Source organism: Paramisgurnus dabryanus, chromosome 4 (genome assembly GCF_030506205.2).
Source record: "Paramisgurnus dabryanus chromosome 4, PD_genome_1.1, whole genome shotgun sequence".
Taxonomy (NCBI): Eukaryota; Metazoa; Chordata; class Actinopteri; order Cypriniformes; family Cobitidae; genus Paramisgurnus; species Paramisgurnus dabryanus.
The window spans coordinates 25,365,850-25,386,742 of record NC_133340.1 but is presented as its reverse complement, the minus strand read 5'-3'; the positions used below and the strand labels follow the sequence as shown (position 1 = coordinate 25,386,742).

Below are 20,893 nucleotides of genomic sequence, written 5' to 3'. Positions count from 1 at the left end.
AGGTGCACCTTTAAATGAATATTTGAATATAGATAAAAAATATATAATAAAAATTGTTTTAGCAGTTTACATTTATTGTAATAATTAAAAATAATGCAATAAAGTATACATTTTATACATAAAATGATCACAAAAACTGAATTTGTGTTACACATTTAGTGATTTTACCAACAACGGCCACTAGGTGTCAACGGTTTGCTGCAAACTCTTGTCACAGATTAATAAATTACTATCACTGCATTATTATTGAATTAATACATTACTGTCACTGCATAATTATTACTGCTAAAATGTTTTGAAATATGAAAACTTCATTTTTAGGCCTTTTCAACGATATATAGTTTTTACGTGATAGATTAAAATGTTCATGCAAAATATTGAAGTGAACTCAGGTGTACCACTCATTGTTTTTGCAATGTTATAGTGATCATATATAATTGTTCTCAGTCTCTTTAATAGAATACATCCAGAAAATACATGAAATGTGTATAGTATTAAAATCTGTATACAAATGTAAACGGATGTGTCGAATTTTAAGGGTAAACTTCCCTTCCACTTGAGGAATAGCAGGAAACTGCAGGATCTCTTAAACCTAAATTAAATTAAATCCTAATTTTTAATTTTAAAGAAATTAGTAATTTTACTAAAGATGTGTTTAGTGCCAAGAGAGGTCACACTAAACCCCGACAATGCCTAAAGAAGACATTTAGTTCTGAACATTTATTTAATTTTTATGTACATATTTACTGTATTTTCTCTTTTTATCTTAATAAAATAGAAAAATAAATATGGATGGACATTAAAACTTCTAGACTGGTGGTGGTGCCCTAAGACGTTTGCACATAATATACTGTACTGTAAATTTCATTGATAATATATAATTGTATATATTATATATAGCCTACTTATACCACAAACCTGTTGAATGCTTTCTGATTGGTTGAGAAGTGTTCCATAGATGTTGATTATTTTTCTGTAAACCATAAACCCAACCTGTCAAATGTCTTAAAAATTGGCACCAGAGCAATATGGTAAACATGGTATAAGCAGAATAATTGACTTCGGCCCTTTGAATTATTTAAAAAATAATGCACTCTGCTTAGCATCATGCCGCATTTCCACCTTGGGTGGGTGTGCATTATTTGTGAAAAATTCAAAGGACCGAAGTCAATTATTCCTTACATACAGTATATAAAATATTTATAAAAAATAAACCAGCCAATAGTGTAAAACATTTATTGTTCTTTTTCTAAAATATCTTTTAAAAAAGTAAAAAGAGTAGAACCACTAGAAAGAAACAGCATGCATTTATAGTATAGTAAAATATTGGAATAAATTAATTAAACATTTCTTAACAACTCCAGTAATGGGAAAAAAATTAATTAAAATTAAATAATGAGACAATATGACAACTAAAGAAAAGCATGCATACATTTTTGGAGTTTTTCATAAGAGGGACAGACAGAAAAAGAGAGAGATTGTGTTTGAGAGACAGAGGAAGGGAGCGACAGAGAGAAGGAGAGCATTTCTGGGAATCTATAATTTTATAACCATAACATTTCCTGTAGGCCATTTAAATATTATGATTCATGTGTTCTTTGTAAGCGGCCAAATTGACTGCAAATAAATAATATAAAACATGAAACATTGTCAAATACTATTCGCTTTGCTATATATAACACAACAGTTTGACTCATTTGTCCAAATGGACATGAACCATGATCCTACAGTAACCTCACCAGCAGCCTTTTGGTCTTTGGTACGATGTAAATATTTAGATAGCCACAAGCGAATTACAAAACATTGTGATGCTTTCGGGATGCCAAATCCATTCACTCTTCTCTGCCACTCTGCACCATGGAGTATTTCTTGCAGGGGTTCTTCAGGCAAGCGGGTGGCCATGTCACTGGCCAACAGAAAGAGCAGGGCACCTGAGTCAGGACGTTCCTCTCGAAAAACTTAAACACAGGGTTCCACCAGGTGTGAGTGAGATAGTTGTTCGGGGAACATTTTAAAGTCTGTTGGAAACAGGAAAGAGTTAAGACATAAGCACTTTCAGAAAATAAGATCAAACTTTTCTTCATCATGGTCGGGTAGAACCTCACTTCTGCACTCTCAAAAATAAAGGTACAAAAGCTGTCACTTGGTCGGTACCCATTCAAATAAGAGTGCATATTAGTACCTAGACGGTAAATATCGGAACTTCAAAGGTACCACACTGGTACCTCAGAGGTACATATCTACCCAAATGGTCAAATATGGTCAAAAATACCTCCCCTTTAGGAGGTACAGATATGTATGCATTTGGTACCAATATGTACCTTTGATATACTTCTATGCATTTTTTATGTACTTATATGCACTGTTTGGTACCAATATATGTACTGAGATATGAACTTTTTAGGTCTAAAGCTGTACTTTTTTAAGTGTACAGCTGGGGGACAAATTTTGAAAAAAAATTCTGACAGTGGTTTACTGCAAATCCCTGCAAATCCATTTCTTTTCAGTACTTTTATCACATTGCAGTGCAATCAAAATTATTAAAACATGCATTGCCTAAAAAACCCCATGACCTTGATAAAGCTTGGCAGATGCTGATCTGTAGAAAAGCTCAGTTTCATTAGATATGTTTTATTTAGATAGCTGCATAGCCAGGGAATTTGAATGATAAAGTGAATATAATCATATACGCTGTCTGTTTTGATAGTTTGAAAGGATTTTCTCAAATCTCAAACATCAAATATGCTGCACTTTATGACCATCGGGGAGTCATTTCTCAAGATCCTGGCCAGGTATTGCCTAATGGATTTTCATAGTGTACTCAGGGCTATATAAACACTATCGATAAAAGGTTCAGTGCCATGTTGATGCCCAGAGTCTAATGATATGCCGGGTCTAATTCACAGCTTCTGAAAGCTTCTGTGTGAGTGGGTCCCTGAGGTGTCAGATGTTTTTGTATTTCTGTTTGGGGTGTGCATGGAAGGCTGAGAGGTCAAAAATCAATTTATACAGAACTATAAATATTACATTAGATATTATACAACTTTTTCCTATTATAGGTTACAATCAGATGAAATGAGTTTAGAAAGAAGGCCTTGAAATTGAAAGTACCTTGCAATTGTTTTAAGCCTGCATTTGGCAGAAGTGTTCACCCAAATACTGTATAATACTTTTTATCAATAGGCCTATTTATGTTACCTAGGAATCAAACCCTATGACCTTGGTATTGTTAGCGCAACACACTACCAGTCAAGCTACAGAAAAGGTTGAAGGCTTTTAAAAAATATGAAACAGAAGTGTAAAAAAATGGCAAAATATGTACCCCAACTGTTGTACCTTATTATAGGTAATTATATGTATACATTTGGTACCAATATGTATCTCTTAGGCCGTGGTTCTCAAACTGGGGGGCCTAAGATGGTGCCAGGGGGGCCCAGTTTAATGACATTAATTTATCATAAATTCTGTGTAATTAAACCTCAGAAAAATAAGGCTACTAACCAACAGCACTACCAGTGTTGGAGAAAGTTACTTTTAAAAGTAATGCATTACAATATTAAGTTACTCCCTAAAAAAGTAACTAATTGCATTACTTACACGTGGACAGAGTTGTATAGTACTTAAGTATTTTTACTTTCTACATAAAAGTAAATTTTCAATTATTCGTATTTTATTAGTGTTTTTCTTTGGAAAACATACATTCCAAAACATATTATCATAATTTTTACTCCACTACATTTCATAATTTCAAGTTTTTGGTTTATATTTAAAGGCGCTCTAAGCGAATTGACGCGTTTTAGACCATAAAACATTTTTTGTTACATACCGGAAACATCTCCTCATTATATCTGCTTGCTGCCTGTCCGCTGATCAAACTGTAAAAAAACGCAATCTCTGTAGACAGCCCAGGCTTCACAAACGGCAATATCAACATAGTGGCCAAACCTAGCACCACAAAACAAAACAAAGTATTCCAGCCAATAAACGACAAAAAGGATGTGGGGGTTGGGCGCGTTCATGAAAGCACGGAAGGGAGGGGGAAGAGTTAGCTACGCTCCGTCTGTTTGAAAACAGTTCAAACGTCAACAAAAACTAACGTCTCGCAGATTCGCTTAGAACGCCATTAAGTACTTTAAACATCTAGTAATTTTTTTTACTTTTACTGAAGTAAAAATTATTTTCGTGCTTTTACTCAAGAAAGTAAAAGTACACAATTTTTAATAGGGCATTAAATCAATTTCAATATGCAATATAAACTGAATACACAGTATGATTCTATGCTTTAGAATGGTGTGAAAATTTTTTAGTAAAGAAAAGGAAATTTTTTCCCAAGACAAACACTCTGATAAAGCACAGATGCTTGGAAAATGTAACTAAAATACTTAAGTAAATACTTAAGTATACACCTCTGCACATTGAGAGTAATGTTTATGTTACTTTTAAGTTACTTTGCGTTACTTTTTCTTTCTTGGCTGAGGCTTGATCTCTTTCAGGCCTTGCAGGTGTTTTTATGATCGCAAAAATGTCAAGCTCTGGCCTGTCATCGCCGTTTCTGACTCAAACTGTTCCCGCTCAGGCGAACAGAGTGTGTAAATCTACGTTAATATGTTCAGTTTAATTTAGTACTTTATTTTATTTTATAATTGAATTAATTAAACTGAAAAGTAACTCGCATTACTTTTTTTAAAAAGTAACTCAAATAGTAATGTATACATTTATAATGCGTTACTTTACTTGTTACTTTAGAAAAGTAATATTATTATATAATGTGCGTTACTTGTAATGCGTTACCCCCAACACTGAGCACTACATTGTATAATTTAATATGTTTTGTTAAAATTCTTAAAATTAATGAACAGATGCACCGTACACAAGGGGGGCCGCAGGCCAAAAAAGTACTAATATGAACTCTTTAGGCTCAAAGTTTTACCACCCCAGTTACATGGAGTACATATTTTGACCATTTTTGACAGTGTATTGTTAAGGCTTAATTGATAGAATAAAGGTTTAATATTAACAAACCTGCAAATTTGCCATAGTGTGATACCAGTAGAAGAGTCGGGTGGTGATATAATAGGCCACCACCACATCCACGCTGTAATGTTCATGAGCCACCAGGATACACACAACACCCACAGCAGCCATTAACCAACACAGCAGGTGATACCACCAGAATGAACGGGGAGAATCTGTAAATACAATAAATGAATGAAGAAGAAATCAGTCATAGCAGTATGATTAATAATCTTAACCGTCATATCTATGACCTATTGTTATGAAAGACTATTTCATCTTAAAGGGATAGTTCACCCAAAACTGAAAATTCTCTGTTCTCATTTTTTCACTCTCATGTTTTTACAAACCTGTATAAATTTCTTTGTTCTGATAAACACGCAGGAATGTTTGTAACCAAACCGTTCGTGAGCCCCATTCACTTCCATAGTAGGATAAAAGAATACTATGGAAGTGAATGGGGCTCGCAAATGGTCTGATTACGAACATTCCTCAAAATATCTTAAAGGGACATTCCACTTTTTTTGAAAATATGCTCATTTTCCAACTCCCCTAAAGTTAAACATTTGATTTTTATCGTTTTGGAATCTATTCAGCCGATATCCGGGTCTGGCTCTACATCTTTTAGCATAGCTTAGCTTAATCCATTGAATCTGATTAGACCATTAGCATCGCCCTAAAAAATAACCAAAGAGTTTTGATATTTTTTCTGTTTAAAACTTGACTGTAGTTACATCGTGTAATAAGACCGACAGAAAATTAAAAGTTTTGATTTTCTAGGCCGATATGGCTAGGAACTATACTCTCAAACTGGCGTAATAATGGCTGCAGGAGGCACAATGATATTACGCAGTGCCCGAAAATAGTCCCCTGCTATTAAAAGTAACCAAGGGGGCTACATTCGGGCAGTGGGTAATATCACTACGCCTGTTGCAGCCATGTTACAGCAGCAAAGTCCTTTATTATTACGCCAGAATGAGAGTATAGTTCCTAGCCATATCTGCCTAGAAAATCACAACTTTTAATTTTCTGTCGGTCTTAGTACACAATGTAACAACAGAAGAGTCAAGTTTTATAGGAAAAATATCGAAACTCTTTAGTTATTTTTGAGTGCGATGCTAATGGTCTAATCAGATTCAATAGATTATGCTAAGCTATGCAAAAGTGCTAGCGCCAAACTCGGAGATCCGCTGAATGGACTCCAAAACTGTAAAAATCAAATGTTTAACTCTAGGGGAGCTGGAAAATGAGCATATTTAAAAAAAAGTGGAATGTTCCTTTAATAAATATATATTGATTTGATTTATTTTTTTACAGTGATAGTCACAAATTGTACTACATAACATTTTAATTTTGCTGAATAGATTTTATTTTAATTAATTATTATTATTTTAGCATATTAATGCATTTTGATTTGACGCTTAAATTTCATTTTCCCAAAAAATTATTTTGAATAAACAATATTTGGACCCCTGATTTTACCACCATCGACCCCAAGTGCCTCGGACCCCCGTTTGTATAAAGGTTCTTTATGGAACTACAGAGCCAAAAATGTTTCTTCTATGCAGGGGTCTCCATCCCTGCTCCTGTTGAACCACTATCCTGCAGATTTGAGCTCCAACCTCAGTCAAAGACAGCTTAAACAGCTTATCAAGCTTGCTTGATAGTTACAGACAGGTGTTTTTTTAACTGAAGTCTGCAGGACAGTATAGCTTACCAGGAGTAGGGTTGGAGACACCTATTATGGCATCATGTACTACCTCTATTTTTAGGTTTTACACATTTGTTAGATGCTTTTATCCAAAGCTATACATTTGATCAGTATTTGTGTTCCCTGGGTTCAAACCCATGACCTGTTGCGCTGCAAACGCAATGCTCTACCATTGAGCTATACAGGAACAAAAATGTGAGTGCACACTTTGCCCAATGACTTCCGTTGTGCATAGTCTAGACTCTAGAGAAGATTTGATGCACATACATGGACTGAAAGCTGTGAAATGGCAGTGTTTAAAGGGATAGTTCACCCAAAAATGAAAATTTCATAGAAAAATAGAATAATATGGAATTGAATGGGGCTCATGAGATTGAAAGTTTTCAGGTGAACTATCCCTTTAATGGGTAATGATGTTCCATTTTTAGTTAAAATGTGAGACATACACTCTTTGATGAAGAGATACGTGAGAGTGAGAATGACAGTGTGGCCGCTGTAGAGGAAATCTCCACACAGCAGATGAGAGCCTGTGATCGATAAACCGCCACCAGAGAGTAACTGAAGAACGCGCTGCATCTTCGCTTCTGAATCACCGTAAAGCTGAATGAAAGAGGAGACAGATGCCATACAGATGATGGGAATGGGAAAAAATGAGCAAAGACAACAAGATCTAGATGATGATACTATAAACACTGATATTGTTCGCAAGACATTGCGAAATGAAAGAGGATATTATGGATTTAAAAAGACCAAATAACTTTTGCTTTCTTTTAAAATATTTGATCTTAAAGGGAACAAGATGACAAAGAGGAATGTTTGAAATATTTTATTTCAATCAGACTTTACCTTTGGCGCACAGACCATGTGCATGCCAGGCACGGGTAGAGTGGTGATGTACATGGTTACACATCTGTACATGTACAATGTGCCAAGAATAAATAAATATCGTCTTCCCACAATAGACCTGTAAAAAATTAATTAGTTCACCATTAAAAAGTTGCAGGTTGTGCTGTGAATAGCTCTAATGCTGACCACAAGTTATTCAATGAATCGACCACAAGTGATTATGGGTGGGACATGAGGCTTTACCCTTGTGGATGTTTGTATCGGCTTCGACTAGTCTAAGGTATATAAAGTTAAAAAATATCTTTTATGAGGTACACATAAACCTCACATCCTTCGCTGTCAGAAAAAAAATGTCCCAAGCTGTCACTGGGGCAGTACCCTTTCCAAAAGGTCCTATTATGTACCATTACATTTGGCACCAATATGTACCTTTGATGTACTAATATGAACTCTTTAAATTCAAAGGTGTACTTTTTGAAAGGGTACTGACCCAGTGACAGGGATCATTTTTTTTCTGGCAGTGAAGGATGTGAGGTTTATGTGTACTTGAATATATATTGTTAACTTTATAATAATTTTTTATAGTATATTATTTTAACAACACTGTTAAACATTTCTGTAGAAATTACAATGGCAGCTGTTTGCCAGTTTAAATTAATGTTATTTATTGGCAACAGTTTGTACAAAGTTAAATGGACATTAAAGAAGTTTTTATCTTTTCAGAATAAAACTAGCATGCAAAGCATTCTGCGAACCAAAATCTGAAGGAAAAACACAGAAAAAGGTTGATGAGGATTTCTGGTTCCCAGAAAGCTTTGCATGAGGCTGTTATTTTAGTTTTATTATGTAAAGACAAATACTTGTTCATGTTTAATGTTCATTTAACTTTGAACAAACTGTTGCCAGTAAATAACATATATTCATACATTTTGTAGAAAATAAAGCTTAATTAAATATATTTTTGAATATAAAAATAATAGTTTTAAACTTTGGCCAAAATATAAATGTAGAGTATGCATGAAATCTAAAATTTTTATAAAGTACATTTTTGCAGTTGAAAATATGTTAAATTTTAACCTTTTAAAACCCATTATGTAGGCTATACAGGTTTGTAAAATACAAAGTTTTTCTTATAAATTCCAATGCAACTATAAAAATACTTAAAAAATATATTTAAAAACATACAAAATGTGGCCAAAAAATATACTGGTGTAAAATACATTTATGTAAACACATTTCAGCAATTATAATTTTTTTCCCATTTTTTTTTTATATTCAAAATATATTTAAAATTTTATTTGAAAAAAAAAAATATATATATATATAGTTGCTGTAAGGGGTATAATAGAATATGTCATAGTACAAAGTAGTAGTTTGTACTTTTATATTTATATTTTCACTTAGCAATAATTAATGGATAGAGACTGGATTAACATGGATTTTTTCTATACACAGATACATTCTGTTCTGTTAACATACTAAATAACATTTTACATTTATTGAATAGATTTAAATGTTAGTTGTCAGTCAACACTGTCTAAATATTAAATAAAAAAACTGTTAAACACATAATCCAGTGTCAGCTGGGTTTCCATCAAAACGTGAAGCAAATGTTTTTAAAATTCGCAAAAAAGACAACAAAGAAATGCGAATTAAGTGCGTATCCTTCAAGTTGTTTAAGCGAATGACGGTGGTATTGGTAACCTAGTAACCAACAGTAAACAAAACAAGGCACGCGTGGAAAATGGAAAAATTACTGCATGTAGTCACGAAGTTATTCGTTTATTTGCAGTGCAGATTCTAATAGCCAAACTGAATGCTGTGAACAAAAGAAGGGTGCAGCATTTTTGATGAAGGGTGGCACTAGCAGCAAGGAGATTGCGACGACGTTGAGCCCCATATATGGTAAAGACAACTCCAGCGGAAACAGCTGGACGGTTCGCTACGTCAGAATTAATTCGGGAAATGCGTTTCCATCTCGCACCTCAAGCGAGGGTAAACTGTTTTGCCAATTAAGGTATTTTTAATCTAAATTTGGCATTTCCGTCGATTTTTGATGCGATTCTTCAAAGTGCGCATAAAATCATTATGATGGAAACTAGCTGGGTTTTCATCCAAACGTGAAACGATCTTTTGAAAATCCGAAAAAAAGAAAAACAAAGAAATGCAAATTAGATTTTTTCCATCAAGTCGTTTGAGCGAATGACGGCGGTATTGGTAACTAGTAACCAACAGTAAACAAAACAATGTAGGCTACGCCTGGAAAATAGAGAGGACTGCATGTAGTCACGATGGGGCAAGTTAATTTATTAATCAGTGCAGTTTGTAATTGCCAAACTGAATGTTGTGCATAGAAGAAGGAATGCAGCCTTTTTTTATGGAGGCACTACAGCAAGGACATTGCGACAACGTCGAGACCCGTATATGGTAAAGAGACAACTACAGCGGAAACTAGACGGTCAGTCACGTTGGTCTAATGTTCGCTATATCTCCCATTTTGCGCATAAATTTCCATCAAGGTGTTTGAACGATGACGGCGGTATTGGTAACCTTGTAACCAAGCAACAGTAAACAAAACAACATACGCGTGGAAAATGGAGACATGGCTGCATCACGATAGGGCAAGTTATTAATTTATTAGCAGTGCAACTTGTAGTTGTGCATAGAAGAAGGAATGCAGACTTTTTAAGGCGCTAGCAGCAAGGAAATTGCGACGACGTCGAGACCAATGACAACTCAAGCGGAAACAGCTAGATGGTCAGTCACGTACGTGGGTTTATTGTTTCGCTACGTCAGAATCAATTCATCAAATGCGTTTCTATCACCCATCATTCGCTTTTACTCTTTTTCGCATAAATTAAGAACCACCTCAATACGAATTGGGTGCGTTTTCCATCAAGTTGTTTGAGCGAATGACGTTGGGTAACCAAGCAACAGTAAACAAAACAACGTACGTGTGGAAAATGGAGACATGACTGCATGTAGTCACGATGGGGCAAGTTATTAATTTATTAGCAGTGCAGCTTGTAATTGCCAAACTGAATAATGTGCACAAAATAAGCAAGGACGTCGAGCCCCATATATGGTAAAGACAACTCCAGCGGAAATTTCAGACGGTCAGTCCCGTTTAATGTTCGCTAACTGTTACGTCAGAATTAATTCGGCAAATGCGTTTCCATCTCCCATTAGCCTATTCGCATTACCCTTTTTTTTCGCATGAATCAAAAACTACCTCAAGCGAGCGTAAAAACTTTTTTAATCAAAATTTGCCATTTCCATTTTCGATGCGATACTTCAAAAATGCCCATAAAATCATGGTGATGGAAACATGGTTGTCTAAATGTTAACTACCAGTTAGGCTATGCAAAAATAAATTTCTAAACATAATCCAGTGTGAGTAGCTGGGTTTCAATCCAAACGTAAAGCGAATCTTTTCAAAAGTCACAAAAAAGACAACGAAGAATTGCGAATTAGGTGCGTTTCTGTCACGTTGTTTGAGCGAATGACGGTGTTATTGGGTAACCTAGTAACCAACAGTAAACAAAACAAGGTACGCGTGGAAAATGGAGACATGACTGCATGTAGTCACGATGGGGCAAGTTATTAATTTATTAGCAGTGCAGCTTGTAATTACAAAACTGAATGCTGCATTTTTGATGAAGGCCCTAGCAGCAAGGACGTCGAGCCCCATATATGGTAAAGACAACTCCAGCGGAAACAGCTAGACGGTCAGTCACGTGGGTTAAATTTTTGCTACGTCAGAATTAATTCTCCAAATGCTTTTTCATCTTCCATTATTCGAATAAATTATTTTTTGCATGAAAAAAAAACACCTCAAGCGAGCATAATTTTTTTTGTGAATTAAGGGATTTTTAATTGAAAATGCACTTGTTTTTGACGCATAAAATCATATGATGATGGAAACATGCTAATGAGACTATAGTTTGGATCAGCATTAAACATGTACATGTGAAGTGTTGCCTCTTACTTGTGTCTGTGAAAGAGCCACTGAATGGACCATATGGACACCAGCACCATCCCATTGACCTCCGTCACTGTAAATGCCCACTGAACACGGTCAACATAGTCAAAGAACTTATCGGGCAAAGGTGGGCTGTTCTCCTTGGGAGGCACTCTCTCATGAACCACCGTGATCATAACCGTGGTCAGGATCAGGTTTAAAACGGCGTAAACCAAAGCGATGAAGGTCTTCCACCATTCTGAAGGCAACCTGTTGCCTTTTCCTTCTGGCACAGAAATTTTGACATAGTCTCGATGTCTCACCAGACCCTTCCTCAGGCCGTTCCTCTTCGGTTCCTCGGCCGTATGGCTGTGGACGGGGCAAGACGTAGCGGTGGGCTGAGCTGCTCCATCTGTTCTGGAGATATCTGTGGGGTCCTTGTTTCCTTGGTGGTCTGCCGACGCCATGAATACCCACACCTACCCACTAATTATGGCCTTTCTGCCCGAACACTCTCCTGTAAGGGGTTAATCTTCTCTGTGATGATAATGACAGCTCTCAAATGGTGTGGCTGAAACAGTCTTGTGGAAAAAGGAAAACCAGGAAGTGCATTATAGCATGAACCCACATTACAAAGTGTCATTTTTAAAGGATTACTCCACTTTCATAAAAAATCCTGATCATTGTCATTCAAGATGTTTAGGTCTTTCTGTTCGAAAAGAAATTAAGTTTTTTTGAGGAAAACATTCAAGGATTTTTTTCCAAATAGTGGACTTTAGTGGACCTCAGTAGTTTACAGTTTCAATTAGGGATGCTAAACAATTAATCGCAATTAATCGTTAGCAGAATAAAAGTTTTTGTTTACATCACATATGTGTGTAAACTGTGTATAATAAATATGTGTATATATATATATATATATATATATATATATATATATATATATATATATATATATATATATGTGAACACATTCATGTATAATTTTAAGAAAAAAAATGTATATATTAAGTATTTATATTATATATAATATAAATTATACATAAATATACAAATGTATATACACATGTAAACATTTCTATAACATATACATGCATGTGTGTACATTTATTTATACAAAGTTATTATACACAGTTCACACACATATATGATGTAAACAAAAACTTTTATTCTGCTAACGATTAATCGCGATTAATCGTTAAGCATCCCTAGTTTCAATGCAGTCTAACTAGCGAAACGATCATCATTTTCGCAAAAAAAGTACTTTTATACCACAACTTATTACGTAATCACGTCGAAAGGTCATACGTTAGACACAAAAAAAGTAAAAGACAATAACATCTTGGATGAAATGGGGGTTAGTAAATTATTGTGATTTTTTTTTTTATAAAAGTGGAATATTCCTTTAACATGTGTATTAATAATGAACAGTCATGAATAACAAAAAAATTAGCAATATGACAGTCTTAAAAATAAGAGTTATTTGCAATAATGGCACAGGAGAACCTTTTTTGCTCCTAATAAACCTTCCAGTCACTTAAGGGTCAAAAATGTTCCCAAACTGTCACTGGGGCAGTACCCATAATGTCCAAATATGTACCATTTAGATAGATTGTTGCAGGCTGGGCTCCCTTACATTCCAAGTACTCTCATTTCAGAGACATGAAATATTTACGAGCCAATAAACCGCACTTCAAAACATTGAGAGATTGATCAATTGTACAAATCGTTCAACACTCGGCCATCGATTTCCTCCAAACCAATTTAGGCTGAAATGCAATTGCATTGTAAATGAGCTCTTACATGTAACATGTGGTTACTGTAATAAACCATGCATGAAATATAGCCATTCTCACTAATAACAATACAAAGAGTGTCAAATCATTAAGCGCTTATTTTTCCAAAGCCCATGAAATATATTGTTGCCGGTGAACAAATATGAAAAATCACTTGCCTTCGTGTCCCGTCAGATGCAGCTACGGTCTGACAGTCTTTTTCTCAAACTTCCCTTCATCTCTTCATGTTCAGCAGGGCATGTTTTCCCAGTCTCCACCCTGCGCTCTCTGTGATGCTTGCGGTGGAGAACTGGCAGAGGAAAATCTCTACCACATGCTGCCAGACGCAGTAATGGATGGCTTTGCTGGCTTGGCTCCGCGTGTCCCCTGCCCTGCCTCTGTGCTATTTCCAGACCTGCCTACAAACCAAAGCTGTATTTTACTCCCAGGGAGCAGCGGTGCCCGGTCGCAAGCAAATTGGTAATGATAGGGTATATGGGCCTGTTGCACGTACCCCCTCCCAGCTGGATGATGGCTACATTCAGCATCAAAGGGAAGGACAGATGAGGCTGAAGTGAGACCCCGCCTCACACATTAAGAAGATGAGAGAGGAGAGCTTTTTCTTGCTGAGATGATTATATTATCTCTTTCAGGCACTTGAACTTGCATGCTTTCTAGTGGATTGTGTTGTAGTATTGCACCCTTTTATTGTCAATTAGCATATTCCTGATAAGTGATTGTAATTTTGCATATTACGCTGAACTACACTACATTTTATATCTTGTGGATTGAAAACTAACCATAAATATATAGCATGGGTTGCAAATGTTGTTTAACTGTGGCATGAAGGACTTGCAGGTGGATCTCTGTAAACAATTCTTTAGCCGATTTATAATTTACCTCTAAATATCGTCACAAACTCTCGCTGTGACCGTATTTAGAGGTAAATTATAAACTACACACGCATGTATGCTCCCCTTTAAAGGTTTTATAGAATGCACTTGGCCTGCAAAGACGCACACACACATATATAGATGAAATGATAAATGGATTAGAGAGAAAGAGAGAAAATAGCTGCATTTTCATCGTAGAAAGATTTTATCTTTGTATTATCTAGATGATTATCAAGTTGAAATCATGTTTACAGAAATGGACTCTGATCAGTAACCTTTTTAAACTGATCTGGAAGCAGCTTTGCCCCTATAAAGTATTCCAACATTTACTTGTGCATACTGCCATAAAAAAAAAACATTTTCTGTACTGAAATAAATATTTATGCAACTCTAATTTTGGCTTGACTAGAATAGAAAAGGCATAAACTTTCATACTGTAGGTTTGGTGGGCATCTCAATATTTGCAGAGTCTCTGTTTGGAAATAAAGCTCCCCCTTATTCACAAGACTTACAATATTGGTTTTGTTGATTTTGAAGCAAGACTGCAGGAAAGTTGTTATTCTCACACATGTACTTTCATCTATAAAAGTTAGGGTTAGGTTTCATAAAATTTTGAAAGAAAATAATTAAATGATAATATATATTATAGAAACATTCAATTAAAATTTAAATATCAGTATAAATTATATGTTGGAAAAAAATGCTTAAATAGTGACCTTCGTGGAATAATTAAATTTTACACAGTTCAATACCAAACACTTGCATTATATTAATGGGGCATTCTTTATTTGCGGTGACAAGTGGTGTCCCTCTACTTTACAACAGTTGAAATAAACTTTAAATACCAATAAATTATATAATGTTTCAATTTGTGTATTCTGTAGGATAAACACTTAATTTTTTTTTTAAATACATAGATTAGAAAAATATACATTATCATTATTCCTCTCGCTTTGACTCACAGCCTGTAAATTAACTCCTGTTACATTGCATTGTGAGCGAATCTTTCAAACATGGGAAGAAGCTGCACATTTCCGGCTGATGTCAGAGGTATTTAGACCAATCACAGCGTACAGATTAGCTGGCCAATCAGGGACACAGAGCTTTTAAAATCTGTGCGTTTCATGAAGAGAGTGAAATCTGGAGCTACAAAAATGTATGGTATGTGGAAAATAATGTTTTTTTTTTTACCATAAACCACGTGAACACATTGTTTTATACCAAATAGGTGATCTTTAATTAAGTGTGAGTAATATTTGTAATATTTGAGAAAAAAGTAGTGTCCCCCAAATTCATGTCTGTGGTGTTACAACAATAAATGTCCCCCCTTTAAGAAAAGGGGGAAATGTCCTGTGTGTAAAAGTCATTGCAGGTGCTGGCTGATCTGAGGGGTGCATTCTTTCTTATTCATTTTCTTAAAATTAGCTACATTTCTGACAATTTCATGTGTCACACTTTATTAGTGTCTGTGGTGTTATGTTTATTGGTAATGATTATAGATTTACATATTTTAATCAGAATTTTGATAAATACATGTCCAAAATCATCATGAAGGCAGCCTACATTTTAGAAAAGACAGGATTTAGGCTAATTTGTCGTGTAACTGTTTTAACTACTTCAAATATTGCTAAGACAAGTGGATGTTTCAGTGTTTTTATATATATAAAAAAATATTGTGTAAAATGTAAAATATTATTTAGCTTCAATTTGAATGGATATAGCATATTAAACTTATTTTAAATGCATAACTCACATTTTATTAAAAGAAAACAAACATTTTTACAATTTCTGCCTCTCTGCTTTATTATGAAGTTTGCAGCGACGACATGCATATAACGTTACACCTAACACAAACCCCCGTTTAAGCTCTGTCGATCAATTCACACCTTATAAAATAACGTCGTTACTTAAGTTTTAACGTTTATTTATATACATTTTTAATTAAGCCTTAAATCTTTCCGTGGCGGAACTCAATTTCGGTTTTGTTTACCTACGGAATGTTTTTAGTGTGACACAACAGCTGCACATGTGTTTCCTACTGGATTTCTTTATACTTTTCAAACACTGTAAAGCACTATTCGGACGGGATTAGTTTTCCAAACAACGTTTGAGTTTCAACGTTTCCCCCAGGACGTCTGTGATTTTATGTATCGATTCGGACGGGATTAAAATTCTCAGGCTATTCCAGAGATGGGAGTGTCTGTTTCCTTATTTGGGCGTTGCAGAGCACGTGCTCTGGAAACGCGTGTTTGTAATGTTTAATATTTTGCTTTAAATGTAAAATTATGACAGAACATGTAATTTATTAATTTAATTTTTACAAATCAAAATAAAATATACAAATCCTACTAAAGTAACGTTAGCCTACGTGTTTTATATAACTGTCTGCTTATAATAAACCCAAAGAAATGAAGAAATAATGCAATAACAATTTATTATCTTTAATAATTAACATTAACATTCCGGAGTTGAACAACTTTGAACGGAGTTTCTTATAACGTTAATGATATTACAGTGGCCAGTCTTAACAGTGTTTGATATTCAGCTCGTCTTGATTTAATTATTTTATTTTTCCGAATGCGAAAAAACATCCATATCTGAATGAACAGGACTCAGGAAATACAATATACGCGCATAAGTAAGACCTTACGGCAGATCACGGTGGCCAAAACACGAAATGAACAGCGTTTTCAAAAGATATTGCGGGCAAACACAGACATTTGCATCCGGACGGGATTAAATTTCTCAGAGGACCTCTGAGTTCGGCGAAAAACAGTAGGTAAATTGCTCTGGAATTCTTACGGAGGTCGTCAGAGAAAAACACAGACATGGCCGATTCGGACGGGACTAAAAACACAGAGGACCTCTGAGAAGCACCATTTTCTCAGAGGTCCCCCTGTAAAACTAATCCCGTCCGAATAGGGCTTAAGTCTCTGCGCTTAATATCATTCTTCATTTGTCATTTTAACATGATATTACTATGTTTACATGACATTTGCATTTTTAGGTGTGTAAAAGTGCAATTTGTTGCCCGTGTCAGTTGCAACTAAATATCTATATTGAACATATTGATAAATGTTCATCAGACGATAAAATAATGTGGCACAATCAGTATTTACAACTATAAACTGTATTTTTAGCATACTGTAGTATATTATACTGAAGTAAACTTTAATATTTATGGTAAAGCTAAAAAACTATAGCATCTAGGTATTTTACTAAATTGTACTGCAGTAAATAATAAAGTATACAGTTTTTTCATGTGGTATTAAATATACAAATACAGTTGCTAATTCAACCATATAATTTTAGTAGGACAAAATAGTCTCTTAAATCTAAAATCGTGTCAGATGTTTTTTAAAAATAATAATTTATGTTTATTCTTTATACATATTAAACCTACGTAAAGTACGGTTCAAAATACTGCATAGATTGCAGGTTATGCCATGTACTTATCTTTATACAAACTCTTGCTCATAGAAATTCACACTAAGCATTTTAAGTAATTTCCATTGCAGATTCCCTCATGAGCCCTCACCAGCACTGAAACATCAGAAGAATGAAGCAAGCAGACCCACAGTGTGACATAGAGAGACTTTATCTGGAGGTGTCCAGTGTAAATGGAGCCGCGTCTCTTCCCCTGCACACCTCCATCACCCTGTTCCTCCTTTCTTACACAGACTGCTCATCTTTTCACGTCTACCTGGTCACAGATCAGCCTGACGCTCTGCAGTCTCTGTCAGGTCTGGTGCCCGAGGGTCTCGTTGTTGCCGATGTGCGGAAAGAGGAGCTGCCAGCTCTTGTTAGGTTGTGCCGCCTCCCTGCCGCATTAGAGCCCGACGCCGGCTTCTGCAGAGCCGGTCTAGCTGTCGTACTGAGGCGCATCATTCAGAGGACGTGCCAGCTGACGCCAGGCCGCAGGGATGTGGCATCGCTTTTGGGATTTAAGAACACCTGTCTTAAAGCTTGTGCCGAGGTGCGATTACTAATTAAGACATTATAATACCATCATGAAGACCATTACAAAATGTTTTCAGTAGGATTTAATGGTGTTTTCCCATCTGCCTGATAACATCCCACCAATAAAACCCAACACATTACTTTAGAGATCCACAGAGCCCATTAAAGTTTTAGTGCAATTCCCATTTTTCAAGTACTAAATCATTACAATTTCTGTAATGGTATCGTCTGTTTTTTTAGCAGGGCAGTGCCACTTGAATGTTCCAATGGTCAAAAATATTGTATGGATGGTGTTAAATTAATTATTTTGTAACAGGCATATTTACATATTCAACTACATTGAATAGTGATGTCTGTGTAGCCCATAAATGTATTATTTACATTTATGCATTTGGTAAACATAAAGTGCAGTTCAATCACAAACCCCTAGAGGTCACCAAAAACCTTGCTTTATTAATGTCAAGCATTCATATAATTTATGAATAAACGACATTGATCTGAATGTTACTTTTTAGGTAAGTCAGTGGACCAGACTGTGTGAACTGGAGATTCCCTCTTCGGTGGAGAAGCACTTAGAAAACCCTACAGAAGAGACGTTTCAACTTCCTGCTGCTATCCTCAACTTAGAGAAGAGATTAGGTGAACCCGTCAAAGTCCACAATGATGACAAGATACGCAGACAGAAACTCCAACAACAGAGGAATTCCTCTCCGAGTGATTCCCAACTAAATGGCCCCAAAACTGAGATAGGACTGCAGGAGAAGGGCGATGCACACGGTGTTGAACTCACTGCTGCTCTGGCTAAACTCTCCGTGGACGCAGTTCCGTCCGTGTCCACCCGAGAGCGCTCCGACATCAGGAAAGTCAGGAGCACAGATCTGCCAGAGCTGGAGCATGTGTTTGCAGAAGGACTGTACTTCACCCTTACTGATGTTGTGCTGCTACCCTGCATCCATCAGTATCTGGTAGGACAAGATAAACTGAGATTGCATGCCATCTTAATATTGCATCCCACATATAGTGTCCTATCATTTAGTTTAAAGACATTAAAGCTCACACGGCCAGGTTAGTCTTCTTCATCTTAAATAATGCAGGTAGTTTCTGGGTGAATCTGACAAAACCTGACAATAACACGTCTGGCATTTTCACCCCCAAACCCGAATTTAAAAAAGAAAGAATATTTTGAAAAATGTAAGGACACACAAATTCTCAAAATGTGTCAGGGCACATTTATGTAAATCTCATCATATAACTTCTGTGTGTTGCAAAGGGAATGCAAAAGTTACACAAAGCTATTCAGACGTATTCCCTACCTGTCCACCAGGGGGCTCTGTAGACACATCACCCAGACCTTTAAGTTTTATCTTGCCGTATTAATTTATTTGACTGGCCAATTACATTTGCTCTATTTGAACTGTTGGGTCAGTCATCCGTATGAGACTCATGGTTCATCGTTTCAGAGCACTAACTGCTAGGCCATGGCTCCGACCTTTAGTCTTCAAATTCCAATATGATGGGACAAGTCGAGAGAGATATAAGATAACTGCACTGTGAATGAATTTATATGATGCTATAAGACTGCAGAATACTGCTGGAATACAAAGTAGACATGTGCCATGTTAACTGTTTTTATTACACGGCTCGTTGGAATGTTTGATTCTGATTGTCCTGTCGTGACATTTGCAGGTTTGTTATTCCCAGATAACAACCGCTCAAAACTAATAACACACGTAACCCGGAGGCTGCAAATCATTTTGACAGATACAGTTTAATATTACACACAAATGTACCCTTTTTCTGACAGATTTTTAGCAGCAGCATTTTTTATGATTTTATAAAAATAATGTTCTTTAAATATATAAACATACAATATCAAATGAGAACCCCCTGTTTTCAAAACAAAAATTTGAACTAATAGCTGAGATAATTGCATTTTTGTGAATGACTTTTTGTTAGAGATCAGATTCAGAGTGATCATAAAAACATACACATAATATTTACTGTTTTTCGATCAGTGAATGCTTCAGTGCTTTATAAGCTGGGTTAAAGCGCCACTTAGTGGATAATAGCGAAAATATGGATTGTTGTAAAAACTCAGTGAAGCGTTTTCTCTTAAAGGGACACTCCACTTTTTTTAGAAAATATGCTAATTTTCCAGCTCCCCTAGAGTTAAACATTTGATTCTTACCATTTTGGAATCCATTTAGCTGAACTCCGGGTCTGGCGCTAGCACTTTTAGCATAGCTTAGCACAATCCATTGAATTTGATTAGAATTCGCGCTTAAAATAACCAAAGAGTTTCGATATTTTTCCTATTTAAAACTTGACTCTTCTGTATTTACATCGTGTACTAAGACCGACAGAAAATTAAAAGTTGCAATTTTCTAGGCAGATATGGCTATGAACTATACTTTCAATCTGGTGTAATAATCAAAGACTTTGCTGCTGTAACATGGCTGCAGGAGGCGTAGTGATATTACACAGTGCCCGAAAATAGTTCCCTGCTATTGAAAGTAACCAGTATGTACTCTGGGGATACCGAAGACTTATTTTACATCTTAAATAAGGCTCATAAAATGTCCCCTTTAAAGGAACCAAACTGTATTTATCTAAAATTTTATCTCTTATGTGCATGCAAAAGACAGATGGAAAACAGGCCAATCTCAACAAAACACCAACTGTGATGTCACAGTCGAGATGTACACCCCAACATTAAATTACACATTAAATTAAA

At 35.6% G+C, this 20,893-nt stretch overlaps 2 protein-coding genes across 2 annotated transcripts in view; one reads left to right on the top strand and one right to left on the bottom strand.

Annotated features, from left to right (window-relative positions):
- Positions 1–1,258: 1,258 nt before the first annotated feature.
- sgms2a (sphingomyelin synthase 2a) lies at positions 1,259–13,862 on the bottom strand. The gene is made up of 6 exons (XM_065295837.2): positions 13,486–13,862; positions 11,559–12,112; positions 7,571–7,688; positions 7,171–7,324; positions 5,023–5,189; positions 1,259–2,018 (listed from the first exon to the last, which is right to left on the bottom strand). Exons 2-6 carry the CDS (start codon positions 11,996–11,998, stop codon positions 1,833–1,835), a joined length of 1,065 nt encoding a protein of 354 aa, XP_065151909.2. The 5' UTR covers positions 11,999–12,112; positions 13,486–13,862; the 3' UTR covers positions 1,259–1,832.
- A 2,338-nt stretch (positions 13,863–16,200) lies between these two features.
- gstcd (glutathione S-transferase, C-terminal domain containing) overlaps positions 16,201–20,893 on the top strand; it is a 59,477-nt gene continuing 54,784 nt past the window's right edge. The window contains exons 1-3 of the mRNA XM_065295357.2: positions 16,201–16,265; positions 17,718–18,175; positions 18,675–19,124. Coding sequence (XP_065151429.2) covers positions 17,759–18,175; positions 18,675–19,124 — 867 coding nt within the window. The 5' untranslated portion in view covers positions 16,201–16,265; positions 17,718–17,758. The remainder of the gene's footprint in view (positions 16,266–17,717; positions 18,176–18,674; positions 19,125–20,893) is intronic.

Bases quoted from the DNA above. Each gene is read 5' to 3' on its own strand.
- sgms2a (XM_065295837.2), bottom strand. From the start codon at position 11,998: ATGGCGTCGGCAGACCACCAAGGAAACAAGGACCCCACAGATATCTCC. The intron at 7,689-11,558 runs GTAAGAGGCAAC...AATTTTTTACAG, and splicing joins TGGCTCTTTCACAGACACAA to GTCTATTGTGGGAAGACGAT. The intron at 5,190-7,170 runs GTATGTCTCACA...TTGTATTTACAG, and splicing joins GTATCTCTTCATCAAAGAGT to ATTCTCCCCGTTCATTCTGG.